The sequence below is a fragment of the Dipodomys spectabilis genome, unplaced genomic scaffold (assembly GCF_019054845.1).
Source record: "Dipodomys spectabilis isolate Male_0828 unplaced genomic scaffold, ASM1905484v1 ptg000136l, whole genome shotgun sequence".
Taxonomy (NCBI): domain Eukaryota; kingdom Metazoa; phylum Chordata; class Mammalia; order Rodentia; family Heteromyidae; genus Dipodomys; species Dipodomys spectabilis.
Window position 1 is genome coordinate 13,304,293 of NW_024870813.1, and position 23,299 is coordinate 13,327,591.

Genomic DNA, 23,299 nt, shown 5'->3' on the forward strand with positions numbered 1-23,299 from the left:
GGTGGGGGCTGAAGAGGGAAGCAGTTTTCTTAATTACCTATAAAGGGCTCCAGAGCTTTTAATGATGGCTGGGCCATCAGGACTGATTATGTCCTGCTGCTGTGCTGTGTGGCACTGTGTCAACACTGGAGGCAGACAGGGGCAAGCTGTGCTGGGCATCTCAGAGTTGCCTTAGCTCACACATCTGTTACCTGTGATGAGCCTCAACTGAGGGGGAAGAGCGCACTGGCCAGCAGGGAAGGCAGGTCCCAGGAATCCCAGCATGTAGCCCAAGGGCAGCACTGCCAGGACTTACAACTATGTAGGCAGGAGAACAAGTTCAACCCCTTGATGCAAATTCCCAGATCCACCCCAGTCCTTATGCTCTGGCGGTGAGGAGGGGTGCAATCTGGCAGCAAATCCTGGAAGGTGGGGCTGATGTCTTACCCCCTGGGGGCAGTTAGCTTGGTGGGACATAGCTCAGGGTCCATTAGTGGCTTCAGGCCCAATAACCACCACCACATTCTGGCCTGGGATTGGACAGGGCACAGAGAAGAACAAAGGGTATGCGGCCTCAAAGAGTTCATAATTCTGGTTCAATTCTCTTTGGTCTCCTAGAATGCAGGGATGGCAGAAATGGGGACTAATTAGGAAAACTATTCAGTGACCAGGGTAGCAGTGAAGGAGTCATGTTCTCCCCAAGCGTGCCAGGCCCACAGGGCCATGCCACTATGCAGAAGTGGCATCCTTTGCAATCAGGCAGGGACACCTTGAGTAACAGCTGTTAGACATCAGAGGCGTTTATAGGCTCTGTTCCTGGGACCAGAAGCTACCAGGAGCCCCCTGGTGTGTACCACAGTCCCCACTTCACATTCCAGGGCAGCACAGGTGAGAATTAGGGCTCAAAGGAGCAGGAGGGAGAGACAAAATCACACACCAAGAAAGCTGGAAGCTGCTCTCTGGCCCAGATGGGTGAGCAAGGGTGTCTCTGCTCTCTCGGGGCTGTGGGAGACAGATGCCTCCTGCCCGTCAGGCCTGAGTTATCCACGACATAGGTTTTCTCTTGAGAGCTCATAAAGCAGCCGACACGGCAGGGCAGACCCAGCACTCAATAATCCTCCATCTCACTCTGAGCTGCCGTCACCGTATTCATTCTAAGTTATTCTTTTCAAAGGCTCAATCAATTTGAGGAGCACTGGCATCACTGGGCAAGGTCCTGCTGCCTGAGAGGCCAGGAAAGAGGCCCCTGGGTAGCACGGTAATGCCTGACAGGCTTCCTCTATTCACCAAGGCTTGAGGCTCTTGTCCCTCGTCCACCATGGCATGAAGGCGAGAGAGAAAGAAGCCAAAGCTAGGGGTGAGGGCCCTGTACTTGAGGGACTGAAATGTCCTTCGTGCCCCCTCTGACCTGTGCCAAAGAGACTGGAGAGCCCATTAGTGAGGGTGAGAGAGCATGGCCTGAATCCAGAGCTCCACTTAAATGACTGTGAGCCTCGGGTAAGTGACAAACTGTCTCTGCCTCAATTTCCCCATGTGTCAAATGGGTTTAACCATTTCCTTCGCAGGAGGGTTGAGGTCTATCTGTGCAGGATGTGCAAAATGTCCATGCACAGTGCATACACACAGGAAGATGGCCATAAAGGGGGAGGTGAGTGACATGTGTCCTGAGGACAGGACAGAATAAGCTGGCCAATGGGCTCTGGCACCACCAGCATCAGGAGGGCAAATTTTACGGAAGTTCTAGGGTGGCCCTCATGTAAAGAGGGAAGGGAAGACTGGGGAAAGCCATGTTCCAGGCCAGACAGGATGGTGGCAGTCACAGGAGGAGACCAGCCTGTCTGAAGGTGGACAGCACTTGCTGCCCAGTGAGATCGAGAGCTGCCCATTCCTGCAAGGGCCCCTGGTGGCAGGCAGCTGTGACAGGGACCTCCTGCTCTGTCTGGGATGTGGAACCAGGGGGTTCAGGGCCTTGTTCACATGAAGAGTGAGGATTTTCTTAGAAGAGGAATTCACAAACCACATGCCATAGTTCTACATCAGCAAGGGGGTTTGGCTCTATCGGCCTTCATTCCTACCCAAGCTGCTTCTTATCTGGTTCGCAAAAGTGCTAACCCCCCCACCCCCCCACCAACAAAAATAGTGTTGAGGATGATTCACATCTAGCAGTACTTACTATACACACACTTCTAAATGCCCTACTTCCACTCATCCAATCATTGCTCAGTTCTAGGAAGAGAGTATAATCATCAACCCCATTTTCCAACCAAGTAAACTGAGGTGAAATGGCTAGTGACACAGTTCATACTTGCTAAAACAACAATAACAACAACAACAACAAAAATATCTAGGAGAGGTAGAAGAGGAGGCACTTGAAGACAAACGATTCAACACAACCCACATTCATCATCTGTACAGCAACTTCACATCCAAAGCTCTTTCATGAGTTCCATCTGGCTGGGCCAGTGTGATTATACCACTTCTGGAGGAGAAAAAAAGTGAGGCTCAGAGAGGTGAAGGGCCTCACCGGTGGTTGCACTGTTAGCAAGAAATAGAACTGGGACAGGTACCAGTAGCTCATGCCTGTAATCCTAGTTACTCAGGAGGCTGAGATCTAAAGGCTGTGGTTTGGTTGAGTTGGTAGTGAGCCGCACCTGGCAACCACACCTGTGTTCTAAGTAACCAACAGGCTGTAAGGGGGGTGGCTATGGCCTATGGGGTTTGTCGAGGGTGTGCCCATCACCTGCTGTGGAGGGTTTATGCTGCCCTGGAGAAAGGCAGAGGTGGCAAGGTTAGGGCAGCACCCAGGGTCCCCAAGTCCTAAAAGACACCTCTCCCTGAATGAGATCCTCTCAAGCTCTAGCCCTCTTCTCCATGCCAGATCATGTGACTGCACTGTGACACCACACCATATGGACTCAACGGTAAGTCCTGGGAAGCCTTTGGCAGGTCCCTCCCTCTTGGGGCTCAGTTTCTCCATCTGTACAATGAGACCATTTGCCCAGAACAGTGGTCACCAGAATGTCCTAATAAGGTCCTAGGGGTCTAGTGAGGGTGAAGTGCTTCCCACCATCCACCCTGGCCTTAACTTCCACCCAAGATAATTCTTCTCCCTTAGCATCACCTATTCTACTATGCTCCTCTGCTCCCCTCCCTCAGAAATCATCTATAGGACAAGGATTGGTGTTAGTACCTGCAACAGTGCCCAACACATAGAAGACACCACTGAGATGTGTCCTAAGTGAATGACAATAAGCGTGTGAGTGTGTGTGTGTGTGTGTGTGTGTGTGTGTGTGTGTGTGTGTGTGTATGTGTATGAGACTTCTGGGGGCAATTAAATTTGCCCAAACAGTTCCACAGCCAAAACAGAAATTAAAAACTCATCGTGGCTGCAGGAAAAGATGGAAAACTCTTTTGGTGGGAAAGGAAACTGCTCAAATTTGAATAAGCTTAATCATTAATAGCATTGAACTAATGGTATTTTCCTGCTTTCTGTAATTTTATGGTTGTGCAAGACATCAACATGCAGGAAAGCTGAGCAAGGGGAAGGAACTCTTTCTACTATTTTGGCAACTTTCTGGCAAGCCCAAAAGGAAAACAAGAAGAGTTATCCCTCTGGCATTGACTGAGGCTCCCTACCTATAGTAAGGTTCCACAAACCTTGGGGATTGAAGAATTTTTTTTAACTCTAAGATCCATGTATTTACTGCCATTATTACAAAGACAGCCAGCTTGTTCCTCCGGGGACTGTTTGCCTGTGGTGTATGATGCTCTGTCTGTGTGGCACCGCATAGAAGGACTTGCTCCCGGTTTTGGAGGGTCTCCTTTAGACATGGCCTGCCCCTCCCCCTGCAACTTTCTTCATTTGCAACCAGGACTCCAGTGTGGGCCCCCTGGTGATCCCTTGGGGACTAGGGAGGAATAGTATGTATGTGGGGAACCCAGGCTGGTACGTCCCCCAACCCCCACCCCCACCCTGTGCTGTCCAACTCTGTCCTTCATATCAGCCAATGAGGTTTGCTTCTCCTTGGCTCTCATTACCAACCAGCCCCCTGAATTCATTCACGGGTTCACCCACCTGTGTGCAGAGAGCACCCACATCAATGACACTCAGCACTAGCCAGACCCCGCCCCTCCACCCCACCCTCATCCTCTGTATCTGTGCTGACTAGTTCTGACTCCTGTAGTTTTACCAGCAGCCCTGAAAAGCACTGATGTGGATTTCCCTCCACATCAGCCCCAAGAAACTCTCTGGAGCAAAGAAACATAATTCTCTCCCTGTAGTTCTCCATCTTTTTCAGAAAGGAGGGGGAAGAAGAGCTTTTCTTCATTTAAAGAGCCAAGAGGGGATGAGCACAGAGGTACATGCCTATAATCCCAGCTATTCAGGAGAAATAGGTAAGAAGATCCTGGTTCAAATATGGTCCTGGGCAAAAAATTGAGACCCTTTCAGAGAAACAATCTAAAGAAAATAAAAAATGGCTAGGGCCATGGCTCAAGTAGTAGAGTGCCTACCCTTGGTAGGTGTATTCAAACCCCAGTACCAAAAAAAAAATTTAAAAATTAAATAAAGAAAAAGGCCAAGGAAGAGAGGTCCAAAAGTAGGGGGGTTAATCAATCCTCTGGGTCACTAGGTGTGAGGCTATCCCCAGAGGCCTGATGCCTCTCTTCCCTCCCTGTCTGGGTACTCCTCCCCCCCCCCCCCACCGCCTCCCCAATCCCTCCCCTCCTACTTCCAAGTCCCAGTTTTGCCACCTTGTTCCTACCATTGCTGAGGGCCAGGTACCCACAGCCCTCCACTCCCAGGAGCTTTCCCTCCTCTTCACGGCTCCTCACAAGCACACAGCAACTCCATCTGCCACAACCACTGACTCGGGGTCAGCCCACCTGAAAATTGCTCTCCCTGGGTCCAAACGAAACAGCTGGGCATTGATGGAGTTTGCAGATAAATTAATCAGCATGGCTAGCAGCAATGCCAGCCGCTGTCTGGGCCTGATCCATCCTAATGGCTCCTGACAAGACTAATTTACTCGTGTAGGTGATTAGCATGGGCATTATCACCTTAATGGTGGCTGGAGACACTTTGGGGGTGCTGAGGAACTACAGGAAGGAAACTGGCAGGACATTTGCCATCCATTCACTCACTCATTCATCTGTCTACTCCTTCACAAGCAACCATCCGAGGGGACCACGGTGTGCCAATCCTCGTGCCTGGCACAGAGGACCTGGGCTTGGATTGCCCAGCTGTGGGCTGTAGATAACCCACCTGTGTTGGATAGCCATTCTGTGTCCATAAGAACCTCGCAGCTAAAGAGCCCCCGCAGGGGCCCCGCAGAAGGCTGCAGTCAATAAAACATGACTCCAGCTCTTATGCACAAATACTAAAATGATCATTAATTGTAATGTCGATATTCATAACATTAATATTTCAAAATTAATAGTCCCATGGGGAGTCACATTCAAGTAACCACAGCAGAAATACCGGCTGCTTTCACAGAGCCAGAGACAAAGCTAATGGGTGGGAGTGGGGAGCCTGGAGGAAACTTTGAGAGTTGTACCTGGAAAGGTGAATAGGATTTTGCAGGCAGAAAAGAGAAGGGGGTACTCCAAGTCAAGGGATCACCCAAATGTGAGCTGCTGAGGTACAGAGCAAGCAGTGTGGCAGGATGGAAGGTGTCTGGGAGGAGTGGCAGGCTGGGATAGACAGGTTTACTTTTTCCTGTGGGTACTTAGGACAGGAATGGAGCCCTACCCCCTCTGTGGTTAAAGCCTGAGGATAGTGGCTGAGGTAGATGGCCCACGCCCTCTAGGACCCCACTGGGAATTGAGTCAGCTCAGTGTCTCCATGCCAGGCTTTCTGCTGCTACTCTTCATTCCTCCCATGGGGCCAGCCAGCCCTCAGTGCCCTGAGAGCCCAAGCAAATATGCTCCCTGAACTGGGAAAGCAGCTGGGATGATTAAAAAAAAAATGCCATCTTAGCAAGGCATGGGCCTCACTGTTGACACACACAGGCACGTATAGCGTCTGTGCCACTGGAGGATGCTCTCCCAGGGCCACTCCTCAAGCAGTCGTCCCCAGGGTTAGGTCCCCAACATTCCCTCCTGACACACCTTGGCAAGTAAAGCCCCTGGTTGAGCCTCCAACAGGGACGACAGGTGGCATGGAGCCAGCTGCAATTCCTGCCTTAAAAGATCCCCTACATGCTCACAGACTTCAGGCACTCCATCAAGCACCTCAAGTTCCATGCAAAGAACTGTGTCCTGGATACACAGAAAGGTCCAAGTCCATCTGAACGTTTCAGGTGAGCAGACACAGGGGAAAGCCTGAAAGGAAGGAACCAGGGAGGCCCCAGAGAGGGCCACATCTGAACTTAACAGATATAGTGACGTTTACTATGCTGTCAAGGTCCAGAGGAAGGAGTTTGCATTTAAAAAACCACAAGAAGGCTGGGAGCTGGTGGCTCATGGCTATAAACCTATCTACTAAGGGGGCTGAGATCTGAGGATCATGGTTTAAACCCAGCCTGGGCAGAAATGTTGGAGAGACTCATCTCCAATTAACCACCAGGAAACCAGAAGTGGAGCTGTGGCTCAAAGTGATAGAGTGAGCAACAAGAACACAAGGACAGCACGTAGGCCTCAAGTTCTAGCTCCACAGTGGACAGTGCCCAGACTGTGAGTTCAGGCTCTAAAACTGGCACAAGTATGTGCACACACGCACTGATACTAAGGGATGAACTCAGGGTCTGAGCTCTTTTCTTTAACCTTTTCACTCAAGGCTGGCACTCTGTAATGTGAATCACAGCTTCATTTCTGGCTTTTTAAAAATAGTTTTTAGAGATAAGAATCTCAGGAGTTTGCTACCCAGGCTGGCTTTGAACTTGATCTTTATATCTCAGCCTCCTGAGTAGCTAGAATGACAGGTGTTGAGCTACCAAAAAAGCCCGGCTGGCTGGCTGCATTTATGCCATGTAAGAAAAGTCACTACCACAATGAAGGGGTAAAATTGTCCAAAAAGAAATGTACTCATTATTGACTTATTTAACTGTAATCCCTCTGTACATCACCTTTATAACAACAATTTTAAAAAGAATAGAGAACTCACTACTGCTGGGAGGAGACATGCTAGAAACAAGGAGGCCACCAATCCCTATGGAACTATGGTGATGAGTAAGAAGGTTCTCAAACTATTTTGAAGATGAAGCCAAGAGGATTTTCTGATGGGCTGGATGTGAGGGAAGGGAGAAAAAGGAGGTGGAGAGGACACTGAGTTTGCAACCTGAGCAAGGATCAGGATGAACCTGCAGCTGACCAGGATATACAGGTTGAGGGGGAAGCAGGTGTTGCAGGGAGGATGTGAGCACAAGTTCAGCCATGGGCTTGTGGAGATAAAGATGTCCTGTAGACATGGAGGTGGAAAGGCTATGCATAAAGGTAGCTATAATGGCACCTGGAGTCTCCTCTGAAGTATGGCCCAGGCAGGAGGTCAAGCTCCAGAAGTTGCCAGCTTTCAGATAGAGCCTAAAACAGGGGAATTGGAGGGATCGGTGTGGAAGAGAAGACATGAGAGGGAACATGAGAAGGGACATCAAGAGACAGAGCAGCAGTGGTGGGGGTGGGGGAAGGGTCTTCCCAAAGAGGGAAAAGATCAACTACTGGAAGTCCTCCAGGATCAAGAATTAAAGATGGATTGAACAACTGGAGCCATATTGGTGGGGTATCTGGAGTCAGCTCAGGAGGCAGACTTAGAGATAGTGCCCCACAGCCTTGTCCCTACATCATGTCCTGTGGCCATCCATGAATGATAGCTAGGCCAAGGTCAGATGACATATATCAGCCTGCCCAGAGTTGATCTGCCCTGTCCTGTCCTGTCTTTCCTTGCCCAGGTTCTGCTGCCCTGTGACTAATGCTCACATCTAGAACAAGACACATGGGGATGAGAAGCACTGTCTGGAAAAGCAGTGTTACATTAATTAGGCTGGGAGAAGGCAGAGCTACTTAATTACTTCCTCTAGATTCTGTCTTCTCCAGCTAGAAGGTAGTCTTCAAAAAGAACATCACCTTGTAATCCTAGCTACTCAAGGAGGCTGAGATCTGAGGATCACATTTCAAAGCTAGCCCAAGTGGGAAAGTCTGTGAGACTCTTATCTTCAATTAACCATTAGAAAATCAGAAGTGGACCTGTGGCTCAAAGGGCTAGAGAGCTAGCCTTGAGCAAAAGAGCTCAGGACAGCACCCAAGCCCTGAGTTCAAGCCCAACAATCAACATAGAAAGAAAGACCGAAAGACAGAAAGAGAGACAGAGAGAAAGACAGACAGACAGAAAGAAAGAAAGAAAGGAAGGAAGGAAGAAAGAAAGGAAGAAAGAAAGGAAGAAAGAGAGAGACAGAAAGAGAGAGACAGGAAGGAAGGAAGGAAGGAAGGAAGGAAGGAAGGAAGGAAGGAAGGAAGGAAGGAAGGAAGGAAGGAAGGAAGGAAGGAAAAAAGAAGGAAGGAAGGAAGAAGGAAAGAAAGAAAGAAAGAAAGAAAGAAAGAAAGAAAGAAAGAAAGAAAGAAAGAAAGAAAGAAAGAAAGAAAGAAAGAAAGAAAGAAAAGAAAGAAAAAGAGCCAGGCGCCGGTGGCTCATGCATATAATCCTAGCTACTCAGGAGGCTGAGATCTGAGGATTGCGGTTCAAAGCCAGCCGGGGCAGGAAAGTCCATGCGACTCTTATCTCCAATAAAAACCACTAGAAAACTGGAAGTGGCACTGTGGCTCAAGTGGTAGAGCGCTCGCCTTGAGCTCAAGAGCGCAGGGACAGCGCCCAAGCTCAGAGTTCAAGCCCCACAACCGACCAAAAAAAAAAAAAAAAAGAACATCACAAAAAAATCTGGAGTTCAAGATAGTGTGGAGTTAGCAAGAGGCTTCACAATGTCCTCAAAGGACTTCAGATGACTGCACTGCTCCCTCTCATTCTACTCCCCTATGCTTGGAATTAAAGCCAGAGCATAACAAATGGGAAGGGCAATGGTCTAATCCCCAACCATGCAGAGCATGTTCACAGAAATGACTTGTACAGAGAGAGACTGTAGCCAAACTACTTCTGATTCTCAAAAGGGATTTACAAGATGAATTAATACATTAAAAACACTTAGGATACTATCGTGAGCATTCCATCTATGCACTTTAACACTGTATTATATAAACATGGTCATATATAGCATATTATCATTATTATTCTGCAGACAGACCTAGACCAGTGGACAGGCATTACTGGGAGCCAGACGACTTCTAGCCTCCAGTGAGCTGATAGCCTGGCTTAGGATCTGCCACTAGTTATTGGCATTAACTACTACGCTAGCCCTGGCTTCTTTGTGTGCTTGGCTGATCCCATGTGAGCCTGTGGCTGACCACCTCCCCTGGGTTCTCCTTCATTAACCATAGGACACTGAAGGTTTTGGAAATCAGTGCATTTTATATAAATTACCCCAGCAGGCCAGTGAGGAGAATTAGCCTGGTTTTTCAGACTGGAACACTGTGATTCAGAGGGCAAATGGCCAGTAGAAGTCAAACTTCAAAGTCAAGTCTCTAGGCTAGCCCTTCCCCAATCACACAGCAGGCAAGGAGCTAGTCCTCTGGTTAAGCTGTTTCGATTGCTACCCCTACCTAGCCACTACTAGTCACAGGCCAAAGCCAATATCTACCCAAGGCCACATATGTGCCACAGTGAGAGCCTGAAACTCTGCCTGGGCTAGCCAAAGTCACCCAAGCCAAAGCCATTCAGGACATTTTTCCCTCTCTTTATGAGATGCAAAAAGTAGAGCCAGAGAGGTTTAGCACTGTGCTCAAGGTCATACAGAAAGGAATACAAACTTGACTCTCGACTTTCAAGCCAGAGTCATGTTGCCCTATCCTGATACAAAAGGAAGAAAAGACAGGAAGGTCCTGGGCCAGCACTAGCCCTCCTCCGAGAGAGGAGCAGAGCTGTCTGCCAGCTTAGGGGGCTCCCTCCATTCTGTGGCCTCCTGGTGCCAGGGATCAATTCCCATATCACTAAACAGAAGCCTTGCTGGGACAGGCAAGTAGTCTTGGAGCTGTTCTGGCAGGGGAGTGCAATTAATGCTGTTGTTTGCAAAAAAGAAGCCAGAGGTTCCGAGACAAGGCTAACAGGACAAGGCTAACTCCCCTACTGGGGAGTCCTAGGTAAGCACCCAGCCTAAGGCTGGGTACTGGCCAAGCCCTTAGCTTCCCAAACACTCACATTCCCCACTTCACCTGACCACCACCTTCCCCGCAGCACTAGGCTCTTTGCACCCCCACCAAGTATGGCCATGTAGTGTCCCAGGCAAGGACACAGCTGGCCCTGCTCACACCAGAGGGGTCTTTACTTATTGGTGGCTGGCCACACATCTACCTCAGATGTCTACCTGCTCCAATATGTGCCCTTTACCACAAAGGGCTCTCTCACAGGATGGGTGGAAATGGACAGCTATCAATGCCAGTGAGTGTGAAGCCCAGGGAAGGGTCATTTTCAGGACCCTGCTCAAGTGACCATATCTTCCACCCACCTCCCCACTTTCCTGTCTACCATATCCTCAAAGATGACCTATGGCTGGGCACTAGCGGCTCATACCTATAGTCCTAGCTACTCAGGAGACTGAGATCTGAGGATCATGGTTCAAAGCCAGCCTGAGCAAGGAAAGTCTGTGAGACTCTTATCTCCAATTAACCACCAAAAAACCAGAAGTAGAACTGTGGCTCAAGTGGTGGAGTGCTTGCCTTGAGTTGAAGAGCTCAGGGGCAGCGCCCAGGCCCAGAGTTCAAGTCCCATCAAAAGAAAAAAGAAAAGAAAAAGATGACCTCTGCTCCCTCCAGACATCTAGTTACTCAGGACACCAATTTCTGTATCCATCTGTCTAATATCCCTCTGGAAAAGGCTAGGGCCTGGCACCAAGGGGATGGCCCACTGGTATCTAACAATACAATATGATCCACATAGCCATCAGTTCATTCTTTTACTGACCATAGGCATTGGCACCCACACTGCAGGCCTGTGTCAGTCCCATGCAGGGTCTATGAGGGGATGGAGCCACACCACTCAAAGCTACCAAAAGAGCACAGCAAGTTACAAATCCAGGGCCCTGCATTCAGTTCCAGCCCAGCCTAGAGCAACAAGAAGTCCAGCAGGGCCCCCAAAGGAATTATAGGCCCATTTTCCATCTAAGCCTTTACAAAAGCATTTCAAGAGGCAGGCATCCCCCACACCAAGCTCCCAGATCCCCAAATCTTAGCCCCTAAGCCCATCTTCATCTGCATACATGGCTGTCACCAAAGGTGGAGTCACTTTTCTCTGTGGCCTCCCACAGTACTGTGCCCAGCACTCTCTGAAAGAGAGCCTCCAACAAGAATGACAGGGATCCTCCTGTGTCCTCCAGTGGCAGGGCAAGAAGCGTCGAGCTGCCTGAGACCCCCACTTCAGCAGAGTTTTGAAGACACACATACCTACTGTGTCACATGCCCTCATTGGGCTTATGTGAGAGAATACTTTTTTAAAGAAAGCATTTTGGTGGAAACTCCACACTCTTCCTCTCTCCAAGCTGACCTTACTCATTTGCAAGGATGATGGACAGAAAGATCTGTCTACCCTCTGATCTACCCTGATACTTTGATGTGTGCACACAGTCTCTTCCCTCCTACCACAGAGCAGGCCACCTAGAGGGTAAGAAAGCCCAGATTACAGGTACCATCCCTAAAGTGTCCTAAAGGGAATGAGAGGACAGATGTCTTGAGGGCGGATGGGTGCTGTTCCCCTTGTGCTCCTAGGCATGGCCCCTGCCCATCACATAGCAGCTGCTAAGATCTTGCAATCCAACCTCATTTCTGAGGAGTTCTGGGTCCCCAGAGCTGATTTGCTCTACAGAGCAGGGAACCAGACAGGAGAACAGACCTATGGCAACAAGCCTAGAGGAGACGAGTGTGCTATCAGAGTGCTCACATCACCTCTTTATTTCTAGTGACCGAACATAGCAAACTTAGCTCAGAAAACTGAATCATCACAGAAAAGCACAAAGGGCTGCACAACAAGCTACAATAGCAGTCATCTGCAAATACCAGAAAGGGTCTGGAACCCAAGAGTCATGAGCCATTCTGTGGGGCAAAACTAGTTCCAAAAATGAAATGAAGTACCAGGATGTAATGCGACAACCCTTTTTTATTTATAACCCACCTCTGTTCCAATGGGCCACCATGGGAGGAAGTGAGTTGCCCTGTTCCTGAGGGTATTCAAGCAGGGGCCAGATGACACCATGGAATTTATCCCAGTAATGATGCTCTTGACCTCTAAGATCCCCATCACTTGTGGGAAGTGAGATCTCTCCATGCCACCCCTTACTCTTGCCAGACCCAGAATCAAACTCACCCACAGGTGTGTCCTCACTGATCAGCAGGTATGTGTCAAAGAAGTGATTGATAAAGAAAGGCAGCCGGTTCACCTGGCCTGGAAGTTAGAGGACAAGAACATTAGCTGAGGACCCCCGCCAGCTTCATGCATTTTTCAAGGAGATGCAAAGTGGAGTCTGTGTGGGCACCCAATCTGTCTGCAGTGCTATCAACTTCCCAGGACCCTGAAGGTCACTGTCAGGTTACACGGTCACAGGTGACTACTGAGTGCTGGCCCTATTGAGCCATGGACACAGAATGCACACACGTTTTGTAAACTGCAAAAATAAATGAGTATAAAATACCTCCTTACACTTTTACTATTTGAGATAGTAGGTTAAGTAACACATATTTTTAAAAGGGATTTTATTTTATGCTTCTAAAGTGGGTGCTGAAAAATTTAAACCCACACCTATGGCTGTGTGGTAATTCTATTGGACAGCATGGCTTGTAATAGAACCTGAGCTTTGCAAGGTCCATGGCTCAGCTGACCATACTAACCGCAGCATGTGGGGCTAGGGTTAGAATACCCTCAGTACATGTCTGTCCTGTAAATAAGCAGCTACTCGATCTCATAGAAAGAAGGATAATCAAAGTGTCACAGATGACACATGTGGAATAGTTTACACAATGCTAACATAGCCTCCTATGTGATCTTAACCCGATGCCAGCCAGCAGGGCAGGTGCTCTTCCATGCCTCCTTACTGTGGGAAGCGAGGACTAGAATCACAAGTGAGCAGCTCAAGCTCACTTGCACAGCTGGCCAGTGGCATGGGCCACACACCACCCAGACTTGGAAGCACGCCCTGCTAATCCAGTGCCCCTGCCAACCTTGCAGGGTCTGGAAGGGATCAGGTGATGCCCATGTGGGTGGAGGAACTTGGTGTCTGTGAGGAGCCCTGACCAGACCAAGGTTCCACATGAAGCCTCCCCAGCGCTAGCTTCACCTCTCTTCCAGCCTTCCCCCTGTGGTAGGAAAGTGAGGCCCCTTCCCCACCTCAGTTGCTGTCATCCAGAGGCAGCTGGGCTCCTGCTGGGTCCTCCAGGGGCCCTGGATGTGGCAGGGGCAGCTCTCCCTGTCTGCTGGCCTCAAGCTCTTTCCATATCTTTTCTCCTTCATTGTTCAGGTAGCCAGGCTGTAGCTCCTTCTGGTCCCTGTAACACTTTGGCCAAGATTACTGGCCTTTCTGCCTGCATGCCAAGTTCCTATTCATTCATTACCACTTCTCTTTCATGTCCCTTCCACCTGGAAGCCTTCCCTTACTGCCCTGAATATGTGTGTGCCCTCCTACCCTCTGGGAGGGGCTAGTGGTCAATCTCTCATCTTCTTTGTAACCTCTTTGTGTCTCTTTGTAGCCACACCATCTTTCCATGCCTTTGTTTACTCTGGCAAAATACCCACAATAATGGGACTTATTTCACAGTTGACCCAAGGAAGGAAGCAAGTACTCCATAAATGGTAGCTATTATTAAAACTGGCAGGGCTGGGAAAGTGGTGCAGTGGTAGAGTGATTGACTTGCATGCATGAGGCCCTAGGTTTGATTCCTCAGCACCACATAAGCAGAAAAAGCCAGAAGTGGAGCTGTGGCTCCAGTGGTAGAGCACTAGCCTTGAGCTAAAGAGCTGAGGGACAGTGCCCAGGCCCAGAGTTCAGGCCCCACGACCAACAACAACAACAACAAAACCCACTGGCATTACTACTGCCTTTGAAGCCAGGTTTGGTGGGGGGTGGGGAGGTGGGGGAGGGAGAATGTTAGCTTCTGACCCCTGCTGGGGGCCCTGGGCTTCCAAGACAGTGAAGCAGAGAGGCACTGAGAGGAGACAGCCTCCAGCACCCAGAGAATTCAGTATCAGGCTGGTGGGTGAGAGCAGGAAACTAGGGAGAAAAGTACATTTGTGGGCAGCCGCTTGGTTCATTTCGAAATTTCCTTTCATAGGACTTGCCAATAATCAGGGCTGCAAGCACTGCACAGGCAGCTGGTTGGACTTGGAGATATGTGTGTCAGCTGCCATACATCAAGCAGGTCTTGAGTTCTCAAAAAGCCTGCACAATGCCTGCCCCTCCCCTGCCCCCCCCCAACCCCTGAAGCTGCTGGCCTCTGCTATTTTGGGCACTGCCTGATTCTGTCCAAAGACAAGTGTTGTTCCTAGAGCATGGTGGGTGGCAGCTGGCCTTGGGGACTGAAGGACAGTTGTTTCTGAAGCCATTTTTCCCATGCAGTCCATCCTCCTAGAATCTCTTTTTCTGTTCCCATACCCCAACATAGGGTCCCTCTCCACTTGCTCTCCATGCAATCCTGTGGTCCTGGTTGAGCCCTCTTCTGTCCCTGAAAGTCACAGCTAGTTTGGTCTCAGGGACAAGCCCTCCATGATGTTGACCCTCACCTCCTGTGAGCCTGCCACCCCCTGATCTTCTTCCTCCCTCTTCCCCTGGCTTCCAGGTGCCTCTCAGGTCTGTGGAGGAAGGAGCTATAGGCCTGAGGAGCTTCTGCCCTGTCCCATACCCATCTGTGGGCTGGGAGAATCCTACTGAGTTCTGCCGGTCATCCAGCTACTAGATGTGAGAAAGCCTTGGCCATGGGGCTGCTGGCTTCCCCCACTGTGGCGAGGGTGGGAGGTTCTGGCCACTGGAATGTGGTGGCCACACTGTACCCCCTGTACAGTGATCCCTGGTAGCATGGCAGGGCCTTCTCCCCAACTTGAGGCTAGAAAGTGAAGAGCCCAAGAGACAGAAGATGGTACCCAGGGCCATCTCTCAGTACTCTCTGGGCAGACCTTGTTTCTCCTTGTGGGGAAGGGAAAAGGTGGGCAGAGAGCTCCCTGTCACAGGAGCATCCCAGCAAGGATGCCTCCAAACAGAATAGCAAGAGAGGGGACCTTCCCTGGCTGCAGAATGTTAATGGCACTTTAGCAAGGCTGACGCTGCTGCTTCCTCCAGAGGCTCTTCCAGCTCCCAGAAGTGGCAAAGGGGCCTGTGTCACCAGGCACACGTGCCCACAGCTCTTCCTTGGGGACAACTTGGCCGTGAGGGACCTTGTATATGACATGCCTGTAGTTCTAGTCTTCCTTCAGTACAGTCAGAGCTGCCTTGCTCCTTGCTACCCACTGTCCAGGGAGAGGAGAGTGGGTGCCCAGGAGGCCTTCCTGGCCTCCCCTGAGGATACCAAAGTGGCTCCTGGAGGAGAGAGTTGCTGCTGAAAGAGTGCCAATATCTTGCTTGGCTCTTTCCCCCCTGGATGCCTTCTCCCTTCTCTCCTTGTCTAAAATGTCATTCAGTCTTCAAAGGTCAGATGAAAAGCTTTCCCTTTTGGCTGCAGCCCAAGGGCTCCCACCTTCAGGGAGACTTTTCAGGAGCATGGGCATCTCTAGGACCACACTATTCACCTACCTGTGTGTTGCAGTACACCCAGTATACTCCGCTATACCCTAAACCCCTTTAATGAGTGGTACCTACCCGCCCCCAGCAAAGGTGAGCACAATGCATACAGGACATCACATAGGAGGCACTGAAAAGACAGCCAGGAAACTGAACATACCTAACCCAAAAGCCCAAGGAAAGGGCAGTTCACGGTCACAGATCAGAGCTGAAGTATTTCTCAAAGCTCCTCCCATCCCCCTGTGTGTCTAGGGCCCCTGGGGACAGCAGGGTATTTTCAGCCCTGTGTGAGCCACAGCTGAGGCCCAGACAGGGAAATGCATCTTGAGTCACATAGCACAGCAGGTCTCTGGATCCCACAGCACCAAACTGCATAGCTGGCCCGAGGATCCCCTAGTCTGGCCTCCCAGGCAAAGGCCAGGGTAGGGGAAGCAGAGAGGCCTGGACTTACCCCAACATCCAGAAATCAGCACAAGAAACCAGATCACAAGGAAGCAGGCAGCCACGTGGCACCTCATGGCTCCTGGAGACACAAAGAAGAAAAGGGTGAGATACTCCTTTCTACTATATTTATGGCCTCCCCACCCCTAGAATCTCTACCTCTACAGCTTCAGAAAGAACCTGGTCTGAGAAGGGGGAGAAGGAACAGCTCCCTATGAAGGAAGGGCAGGAATAAGAGGAAGGATCTGTGTCACTCAATTTTATCATCATCTAACCCAGTGGGATGGCCCGGTCCTCTTTGCCCTTTGGGATGAGGGATGGCTCAAAGCAGGCTCAGAATCTGTTCTGGGCTCAGTGGGTAGAGGGATGGGATGTTGCTGCTTACTGAGACCACATCTCCTAAGCATCGCAGTGTAGGGATTGTGGACAGGGTTAAGGAATGGTGCTGACCAAGAAGACAGAGTTAGTATGGGCTTAGTGAGTCCACCAAGCCAACATTGGTAACCAGTGCCTCTCTTCCTGTTTTTACTCCTGTCACATTATCTTGGAGATGTTATCTTTTGACCTTGAAGATGAGGAAGCAGCAGGCCACGAGGTCCAAGAGGCACAGAGCAATAGAGAGCTGTCCAAGGACCCCACAGCAAATCTGTTGGAGGCTGACACTGAATGCTGGAGAGCTCAGAGTTAAGGTATGGAAAGATTTGAGGCACAGCTGATGGAGCTCAGTAAGGCCAGGTCCCATCTAGAAGGCAGGCTGGGAGGTGACTGTGTCCTAACCTTGGGTCCTGGCCCCTAGGCTGTAAGGAACTGCCTCAAAGCAACATCAGAGGTTCAAGCTCATTGGCTGGGAGTTCTACTTTTCCTAGGACAGTTAGCTCCACCCATCATCCTTCAGTAAGCACCCACTTGTCATCTTGCCAAGGGTACCACTCCTTGGCCCATGAATCAAGGTCTAGAGGCTGGCAGCCATGAAACAACTTGCTTAGAGACTCTACTGGCAGTGATGGAAGAAAACTTGGACCCAAGGTGACATGTCACCTCCTCATCAATAAGTGACTGGGAGAGGCACAGGGAAGAGAATGGAACTGGAACCAGGAAAGGACCTGGTGGAGAGACTTCCACACTCTGCCAAGCTTGGGGCATGAGCTTCAGAAAGGCCCCATTTTTTTGTGCCAGTGCATGGGCTTGAACTCAGGGTCAGGGCACTGTCCCTTACTTCTTTGCTTAAGGCTGGTGCTATACCACTTGAGCCACACCTCCACTTCTGGCTTTTTGATGGTTAATTAGAAAAGAGTCTCATGGACTTTCCTGTCCAGGCTGTCTTCAAACCACAATCCTCATACTTCAGGCCTCCTGAGTAACTGGGTTTACAGGTGTGAGCACTCTTACCTGGCTTCAGGCCCTTGACTTGGACTTGAAGAGAACTTTGGGTTCATAACCTGAGTGGACAGGAGTGACCCTGTGGATGGGTCCTGACCTGAGATAATGGCTCATTTGTTTTCTTTCTGTACTAAAGATGATTTTGAAGTGTGAACATGCTAGGGGACACTAAAAGATCCCACTATGGTTTTTTTTCTGTTTTTTTGTTTTGTCAGTTGTGGAGCCTGAACTCTGGGCCTGGGTGCTGTCCCTCAGCTCTTCAGCTCAAGATTAGTGCTCTTTCACTTGAGCCACAGCGCCACTTCCAGCCTTTTCTGCTTATATGTGCTGAGGAATCGAACCCAGGGCCTCATGCATGCAAGGCAAGCACTCTACCACTGAGCAACCTTCCCAGCTCCCGCCCCACTACATATTTGAATAACAAAGGACAAATCCCTCCACTTTACCAGAGTTTACAAATGTTCAGAGCCCATCTTGGAGGTGTGCAAATTATGGGGGCCAGTTAGGGAGCAGAAGGGTGCTTACAGGATTCAGCCACTTAAAGGCTACATACTCTGGGTGAAAGTAGCACTTGCTGATATGTTTCAACCCAAAGGGACCCAGTGTCTGGGACCTTCTGATTTTCTCTCAATGACATTTGGGAAATTGGGCTAGTTTATATATTGAACTTTTCTTTTAGGCAGTATTGGGGTTTGCTTCCCAGGCAGGAGTTCTATCACTTGAGATATACTCCTACTCCTTTTTTGCTTTACATTTTTTTTATTTTTAATTTTTATTGTAAAGGTGATGTACAGATGGGTTACAGTATAAGTCAGGTCACCCTCTCCCTCATTTTCTCCCAGTTTTTGTTCCTTCTGACTTCCTTTTTTGCTTTAGTCATATTTTAGGTAGGGTCTTATGTTTTCTGACTGGGCCTAGCCTTAGACTACAGTCCTATCCATGTTGCTTTTGGGTAGCTGAGATTACAGGTATGAGTCACTATGCCCAACCAGGATTCAAGTTTTAAGTGTTGACAAATAATGTCAAGTACCAGGTATGACCCATCTGGCAGGCTGGCCTGGTGTGCTACCAGGCCTTTCTCTGTATCTTAGTATATCCCCATTACACACACACACACACACACACACACACACACACACACACTTACATGCAAAGTCTATTGAGTCTCTCTCTACAAACATACAAGCAACTTATGAGCAGGGGTGGGGGCAGTGGGAGTGGCTGAGTGGTAGAGCACTTGGTAAACACACACGTGGCCTAGGTTCCATCCTCAGCACAACACACACACACATACACACACACAAATTGCTTTTCTCATGTCATGATGTTCCACAGATGACTCTACAGGCCAACACAGTGTAGAACAGCTGACTTAACAATTCACAGTTTGGGTATTTCATAATGAAGCTCACCAACCCTCCTGTGGGTATGTGGCTCCTGCCACCACAGGCCATGCCCCTGGACAGCTCTCTGCAGATGACTGCATAGAAACTTTGCTCTTCAATTAAATACAATATATGGCATGTATGCCAGCTCTCCTTAGATGTTGCCAGGTAGCCCTCTGGGAAAGGGAGGGGTGCAATGTACAGTATCTCCCCAGGGTACTGGAAGCCTGTGGGCCCACCCACAAGTGGTTCCTCTTTCAAATGGCTGCAAATCAGATGCAAGAAAAATGCTATGGCCATGTTGCTTTTATTTGCATTTCCCTAACTACTACTGAGGTTTAGCAAGAGACCTGTTTCTAAATGTTCCAAGCACATTCCACCTGTTGGCACATGCTCTTCTATCCTATCCTGTAACACAGTGAGCCAGTGTCCCTAAGTACTGGTCCTGGTTTACAAGTGGAGAAACCAAGGCACAGAGCAATTAAGTTACAATCTGATATCTCCTGGGTGAATGTCTTTAGAAAAAATAAATTCCAGTCCTCTGTCTTGCCAAGCCAGATGTTTGGAGAATAAAACATCTTCTAAGAACATCACCCAGAAATAGCTGGGGGAGGGATGTACACCATTCTGCTGGTCAGTACAGGAAGTCTGCAGCACAGAGAAGGAGGAGGGAGGGAGGAAGGAAGGGAGGGAGGGAGGGAGGGAGGGAGGGAGGAAGGAAGGAAGGAAGGAAGGAAGGAAGGAAGGAAGGAAGGAAGGAAGGAAGGAAGGAAGGAAGGAAATGCTTATTAGAAAATCCTATGGGCTAGGGATTTCATGGGTATTATTTTTACTCAATTTTCCAAAACATCTCTGTGACGTAGATATTCTTGCCTCCGTTATACAGGAAAGAAAACTGAGGTTTGAAAAGGCCACTCTGGTGAGCTGGGAGTCTGTCTAACCCTGAAGCCCAGAGATCTGCTGCCTGTTTCCTTACATATGAAAAGGAAAAGCATGGCCACCCTCCTTGCAGTACACGAACACCCACAATGAGCAAGAGTGGTCTCTGTTGGGAGCAGCACCCATATCTGTGTCCCATGCTATCCCACAGCCACAATAGCCCTAGGATCCCACCTCTCTCCTTAGATGTCCATTTCCTGCTAGGTGCCGGGTGCCTATGCCTATCATCTTAGCTACTTAGGAAGTTGAGATCTGAAGATCACAGTTCAAAGCCAGCCTAGGCAGGAAAGTCTATGAGAATCTTTAACTCCAATTAAAACTACCAAAAAGCCCAAGTAGAGCAGTAGCTCAAATGGTAGAGCAGCACTAGCATTGAGCACAAAAGCTCAGAGACTACGCCCAGACCATGCATTCAAGACCCAGGACTGGCACAAAACAGAAGTCTATCTCCATCCCCTTCAGGAGCCATCAAACTGCCAACCAGTCAAAGTGACCATATACAACCTAAGAAGGAGAGCCTGAGCTTGCTCTGCCCTGGGCAACAGTTGTTCCTAGCCTCCTGACCCTGCCTCCCACCTGATCCCAGCCCAGCCAACTTCCTCCACCACAGGAGGCTGTAGCTCCCTGGGGACTGCACCTGCACTTGGTATCACTTTCTCCACAGATCAGGAAAGAGACACACCCTGTGAACCAGGATTCTTGTCAGGGCCTGAGACACACCAGAATGCTTCTGCAGAGCTAGAAGCAAGGTCAGCTGACTGCCTCTAAATATTTCAGGTGGCTGGCTTAGATCCCCTCCTGTAGGAAAGGTTCTTCAAACCTCTCAAACATCCCCATTAGGAGACACACATCCAGGCCCCCAGGCCCTCAGGACATCTATTTCCAACATCCACCTTACCAGGCCCCCATATTTAATGCCGTAGGGAACACAGAGCTGTGACAATGACATATGCCAGGTGTCAAGTTTGTGATACAGACTACCACTGCCCAGGGCCATCGGAAGACAGGATCTCAAGACACAGAGCTACATGGATGTAGCTTTATGTGTGTGAGAGTATGTGTGTGGGCTGGTCCTGGAGCTTGAACTCCAAGCCTAGGTGCTGTCCCTTAGTTTTTATGTTCAAGGTTAGTGCTCTACCAATAGAGCCACAGCTCCACTTCCAGACTTTTGGTAGTTCATTGGAGATAAGTCTTCAGTTTAAAGCTGGCTTTAAACTGCTAACCTCAGATATCAGCCTCCTGAATAGCTACCATTACAGGCATGAACCACTCGTGGCCAGCCTTGAAGATTCTTGATGCTACTGTTTATAAAATGTATGCTGTCTGCTAGGCACTACATTCTGAGACTCAGAAAGGTTAAATAACTTGCCCAAGGCCACACAGCCAACAACTGGTCAATTCTGGGGTCAACCCCCACATCATAATCGGGCTGCAGCTTTCATCCAGCCATACTGAGCTCAGACATGCACCCTGGAGGGGGCCCAGCTGGGGACTGAGAGGAGGCCTTGTGAAAGACCCTGCATCTACTTGGAGACCGTAAATTGGACCTGGATGCAAATTGCAATCCCCTCAAGTTGTGGTATATTGGCATCAACAGGAAGAGGGGACCAGCTACTTGTGCCAAGAAGAAGGGCTCAGCCAAGGCTGAGTAACAGGCTCCTCTTTCTGCTGCTCTCTGGATTTCTGGCACCTAATAGGCAGTACCCAAAAGACAACTCGTGGATCACAGGAGTGACATCTCTTACCTTATCACCTCCCTCCCCCAGAGGTGGGCATCCCGGCATGGGACAGGGACTGTGTGAATCCTCTTGCCCACCCAGTTCCCACTCCCAGTTATCAACTCAGAAGGACCTCTACTCAGAAGTGGGGTAACTACAAAAGCTCTAAGAGGCCATACAGTTACAGATTCCACAAAGTCCACCCAATGTGGGAAGCATGACTGCTAAAACATCAAACCAAAGTCCCCATTTATACCCACACTGTGCACATCTACTCTGACATGACCACTGTGCACCCAACACAGTGCTGGACCTGAGAGGCAGAACAACATGAGGGGAAAGTATCCTAGGCAGCAGTGAAAGTCTGTGCAAAGGCCCTTAGGCAGGAGTGAGCCTAGGTGCTTGAAGAGCATGAGGGGGCCAATGAGGCCAAGCAGCAGCCAGGGACTGCTGTGCGGAAGACACACTGAGGGCTGGGTGGGTGGTGTACAGAAAACTGCAGTGATACAGAGCAGAGAAGATGGAGAGTTCCTGCAGCAAGTGAGGAGGGACACATGGGATCGGCCACATTCTGGGCATATTTCAGTATAGAGCTGAGAGGGCTTCAGGGTGAAGAGGACATGAAGAGAGAAGGGAGCCCAAGGTTGGGTCTACACACCTGAACAGTGGCACTCCTTTAAACAGGACAAGAGAGGCTGGGGAGAGACACTGAGAGGCGAGAGCAAAGTTCAGTGGGGACATGGCAAGTTTGGGTCTGAAGATGGAGGTAGCATGTGGCCCCACGGGTCCATCTGCAGACTGTAGCTGAGGAAACATTCTGACCAAGCACCACACATCACTGCTAGGACCTTTAGAGAAAGGAGCTACCCAGCGATCCAACAGCGGCTGGCTCTGTCATGGGATGAAGCCAGGAAAGGGCAGTACATCCCCCACTGCTGGTGTGATGCACAGTGTTACCAGAGTGGCCGGATTCCAGCAGCCATACATTCCTCTACCTGCCTCCTGCATTTTCCAGTTTCTTGAACAACCCCCCAGTTTGTGCAATCAGCAGCCTATCTTCTGTCCATCCTACCAAATGTCCCCAAAGCTGTAAACATGACTTCCGAAGGAGAAAATCCCTCCTGACTTCCCATAGCCCCAGGACTGCCCAGCAGGGCCCTCAGTCAACCTCTTATTAGTCACTACCTGTCCACTCACTGGACACTCAGCACAGCCTACCTCTCTACTGGTCCTCTGTGTTTCCCCAGCCCCAGGCAGGGTAGAAGTGGACTCTCCCAACCACTAGACAACAACTGAAATACTAGCCTGGAAGAGGAGGCTAGCTCTGCAGACTGTCCCATACTGAGGTACCCCTTTCCCCAGCAAGCTGGGGACAAGGAATAGAGCAGGGGGAAGGGACAGAGCAGAAGGGGACATCTGAGTGGCATTTCAGTTTCCCAGGAGGGAGAGATTTTCACAGCAGGGTGCCACGATTTTGTTTTGAACCGCTATGAATTCCCATAAAAATCAGATGCACTCAGCTTTGAATAGGAATGCAGAAATACACCGCAGAAATCAAATACAATTTGGGTATTATTCACCACCACTAAACTCAGAGAGGTTCATGTGTGCCAGGAACCTGCTGGTGACACTAGTAGGCCACCAGTGTCTGCCCTTAAAAGCCCAA

The 23,299-nt window shown here is 49.7% G+C and overlaps 1 protein-coding gene across 4 annotated transcripts in view; it reads right to left on the minus strand.

The window, feature by feature from the left end:
- Positions 1–16,323, minus strand: part of Cdh23 (cadherin related 23) — a 322,925-nt gene extending 306,602 nt beyond the window's left edge. For all 4 annotated transcript variants that reach the window (XM_042690127.1, XM_042690128.1, XM_042690124.1 and 1 more), the window contains exons 1-2: positions 16,222–16,323; positions 12,374–12,451 (exon numbers count right to left, since the gene is read on the minus strand). In XM_042690127.1, coding sequence (XP_042546061.1) covers positions 12,374–12,451; positions 16,222–16,288 — 145 coding nt within the window. In that variant the 5' untranslated portion in view covers positions 16,289–16,323. The remainder of the gene's footprint in view (positions 1–12,373; positions 12,452–16,221) is intronic.
- Between the last annotated feature and the right edge of the window lie 6,976 nt (positions 16,324–23,299).